This window comes from Gekko japonicus, unplaced genomic scaffold (genome assembly GCF_001447785.1).
Source record: "Gekko japonicus isolate JY-2015 unplaced genomic scaffold, Gekko_japonicus_V1.1 scaffold1305, whole genome shotgun sequence".
Taxonomy (NCBI): domain Eukaryota; kingdom Metazoa; phylum Chordata; class Lepidosauria; order Squamata; family Gekkonidae; genus Gekko; species Gekko japonicus.
Window position 1 is genome coordinate 143,979 of NW_015170318.1, and position 3,188 is coordinate 147,166.

The 3,188-nt window shown below is 52.2% G+C and overlaps 1 protein-coding gene across 1 annotated transcript in view; it reads left to right on the forward strand.

The window, feature by feature from the left end:
* Positions 1-1,379: 1,379 nt before the first annotated feature.
* LOC107116177 (ribonuclease-like) overlaps positions 1,380-3,188 on the forward strand; it is a 2,940-nt gene continuing 1,131 nt past the window's right edge. The window contains exon 1 of the mRNA XM_015418052.1: positions 1,380-1,703. Within this exon, the coding sequence (XP_015273538.1) occupies positions 1,666-1,703 (38 nt within the window). The 5' untranslated portion in view covers positions 1,380-1,665. The remainder of the gene's footprint in view (positions 1,704-3,188) is intronic.

Consider the following 3,188-nt stretch of genomic DNA (forward strand, 5'->3'; position numbering starts at 1 on the left):
CCCTAAGGAAACAACTGGTTCATAAACACCCACGGAGACAACAGGAAGTAACTGATCAGGCTAGAAGGAGAAGGGAAGAAATGTTTCCAAGACAACAGGTTTGCTAAGCCTCAGTACGGCACTGACCATCCACAGTTTACAATCCAATAAAAATTCAATCACAGCTGTAAAGTGCTCCAGTTTCAACACCGACTTCCGTGAAAGTAAAACCAGACAAAGTTGACACCAATCAGGCCTTTTAAAAAACCCCAAGATTATACAATGGAAGGTAGCTGTAGAAAAGGACAACAGTCCAGTAGAGCCTTAAAAGTAAAGGTTCCCTTGCTCGAAAGCCAGTCGAGTCCGACTCTAGGGTTGCGGCGCTCATCTCCGTTTCCAAGCTGAAGAGCCAGCGCTGTCCGAAGACGTTTTTTGTGGTCATGTGGCCGGCATGACTAAACACCAAGGCGCACGGAACGCTGTTACCTTCCCACCGAAGCGGTACCTATTTATCTATTTCTTGCTTTCGAACTGCTAAGTTGGCAGGAGCTGGAACTAGAGACGGGAGCTCACTCCGTCATGCGGCACACTTGGGTCTCAAACTGCTGAACTACCGACCTTCCACAGCCTACGCGTCTTAACCACTTGAGCCACCGCAGCTCCAAGTAGAACCTTAAAGACTAACAAAATTTGTGGCAGGGCAGGGGCTTTTGTGAGACACTGCTCTGAAGGAGTGAGGAGTGACTCACTTAAGCTCCTAGGTCAAGGTTTCCCTTGCGCAAAACCCAGTCAAATCCGACTCTAGGGATGCGGTGCTCATCTCCGTTTCCAAGCCGAAGAGCCAGCGCTGTCTGAAGAAGTTTCCGTGGTCATGTGGCCGGCATGACGAGAAGCCGAGGCGCACGGAACGATGTTACCTTCCCACTGAAGTGGTACCTATTTATCTACTTGCAATGTCTTGCTTTCGAACTGCTAGGTTGGCAGGAGCTGGGACCAGAGACGGGAGCTCACTCCGTCATGCGGCACACCCGGGTCTCAAACTGCAGTTCTTAACCACTTGAGCCACCGCAGCATCCCCCTTAAGCTCCTACCCTGCCACAGATCTGGTTAGTCTTTAAGGTTGTACTGGACCCTGGCACTTTTCTGCCACTACAGACAAACACGGCTACCCATCCTGAGCCATCACACTGGAACGTAAACCGGTTGACTATTGTGCCGTGTGACCGTGTCCCTAAACACAGAGGGCGTGAATCAGGGCAATTCCCAACCGGATGACTAATAGGCAGCCAACCGCTCTCCCTCGCTGGAGGGCACCTCGTGATCCTGACAAGAGACGCCTCCGCTTGTAAACAGACCTGAGGCTGGAGCTGCCGTGACGTCATCTGCAGGTGCGACTTGTGGCTTTGGACTAAATGCTTTGGAAAAGACCTTCTCTGGTGGAAACGTCTGGACCGAAATGAGCCATCCAAGAACGTTCAGGCCACATTTGCCACTTGACAAAAACCTCACTAGTCCTCATGATGACGGGACAGTGTGACAATTGGAGGAAAGCTCTGGCATTCGGTGACTCTCTGCGGCTTGGAAAGATCTCTGGCATTTCCTGTTCCTCCGCTTACCTGCTTACCTGCCCCTCATAAGTATTCACTTCCCTCCTTCTGGATTCTTATTCCGTTTTCGTGGCCAGGGATGGTGTCAGAAGAGACAAGAGCATCTTTAAACCAGAGGTAGGTTTGGGGAACCGGGTGGGTGACCTGTACTTTTGTAATGCGGCTTCTTGTGCTACGACGGCAGGGTGGGAAGAACAGCAAAGTGCAGGATGCATCCCCCCCCCCCTTTTTACAAAAGGGAAGCTTATTATTATATTCATCCCCGCTCACAGATATACGTACTTTGGAGGATCTAATCCTCAGAATTTCTGTCAAATTATTTTTCACAGCCCCCTCCAAAGCCTCCATTTTCTCCAGGGGGAACTGATCTCTGTAGTCTGGAGAGGAGCTGTAATTCCTGGGGATCCCCAGGCCCCACCCGGAGGCTGGCATCCCTAGACTCAAAGCGCCTTAGATTATTGTCCTTCCCCTCCTCCATTTTCTCACACCAACCCTGTGAGGCAGGCCAGCCTGAGAGCTTGCAAAGGGCCCCAGGTCACCCGTGGTGGAGGAAGTGGGTGGGGATCCAAACCCAAGCCGCCCGGGGCCCTCCGTCCTCCCCTCCCCCCACCGCACCAGGCTGGCTCTCAGGAGCTGGACAGGCACCAGGGGTGTGTTGCCAGGGATGCCAGCCTCCAGGTGGGGCCTGGGGATCCCCCTGGGAATTACAGCTCATTATCTCCAGACCACAGAGATCAGTTCCCCTGGAGAAAACAGAGGCTTTGGGGGGTGGCATCGTGCCCCACTGAGATCTCTTCATACATCATACACCAATGGTGGCGATAACATCGGAATTAGGAACCGCCCTTGGAAGTTCCGCCATGAATTGTATGGCACTGACATTGTGGGATTGGCTTGGACTATCTACTGGACAGCATCACCCCCAAGGGAAGGATATAAGGAAGTGACCGATGCCATCAAAACCACTCAAAGGCCATCTTGTTTACAGAAAGCACTTTATTATTGTTATTAGTCATGACTGTATTGTTTTATCTGGTTTTAGGTATGGGCTTATGCCCCTTGTAAGCCGCCCTGAGCCTGCTTGCGGGGAGGGCGGGGTAAAAATGCAAAAATAAATAAATAAATTTTAAAAATTATGTATGCTGTGCCCCACGGAGACCCCTGTCCTCCCCAGGCTCCACCCCCAAGCCTCCAGGACTTCCTGACACAGGGTTGCCCACCTCCAGGTGACAGCTGAAGATCTCCAGCCGTCACAACTGATCCCCAGGTGCCGGGGATCAGTTCCGCTGGAGAAAACGGCTGCTTTCGAAAGTGGCCTCTATGGCCTTACGCCCCCACACCACACCCCTCCTCATGCTCCACCCTCGAAATCTCCAGGAGTCCCCCTTGCATGGATCTGGCAAGCTGCAACCAACGCTCCCTCTAAGCTGTGGAGTCTTGCGAGCAAAAATGCTACTTTGTGAGCTCCTGGCATTAAAGTGGTCAGCGAGCGATTCGGCTCCTGCATCAATCAGTTTGCCCTCCTTCCTGAGCGGAGACAAAAGTTTGTGAGCCGGAGGCTAAAAAACTGTGTGCTAACTCACGCTCACTCCGCTCAGCAGG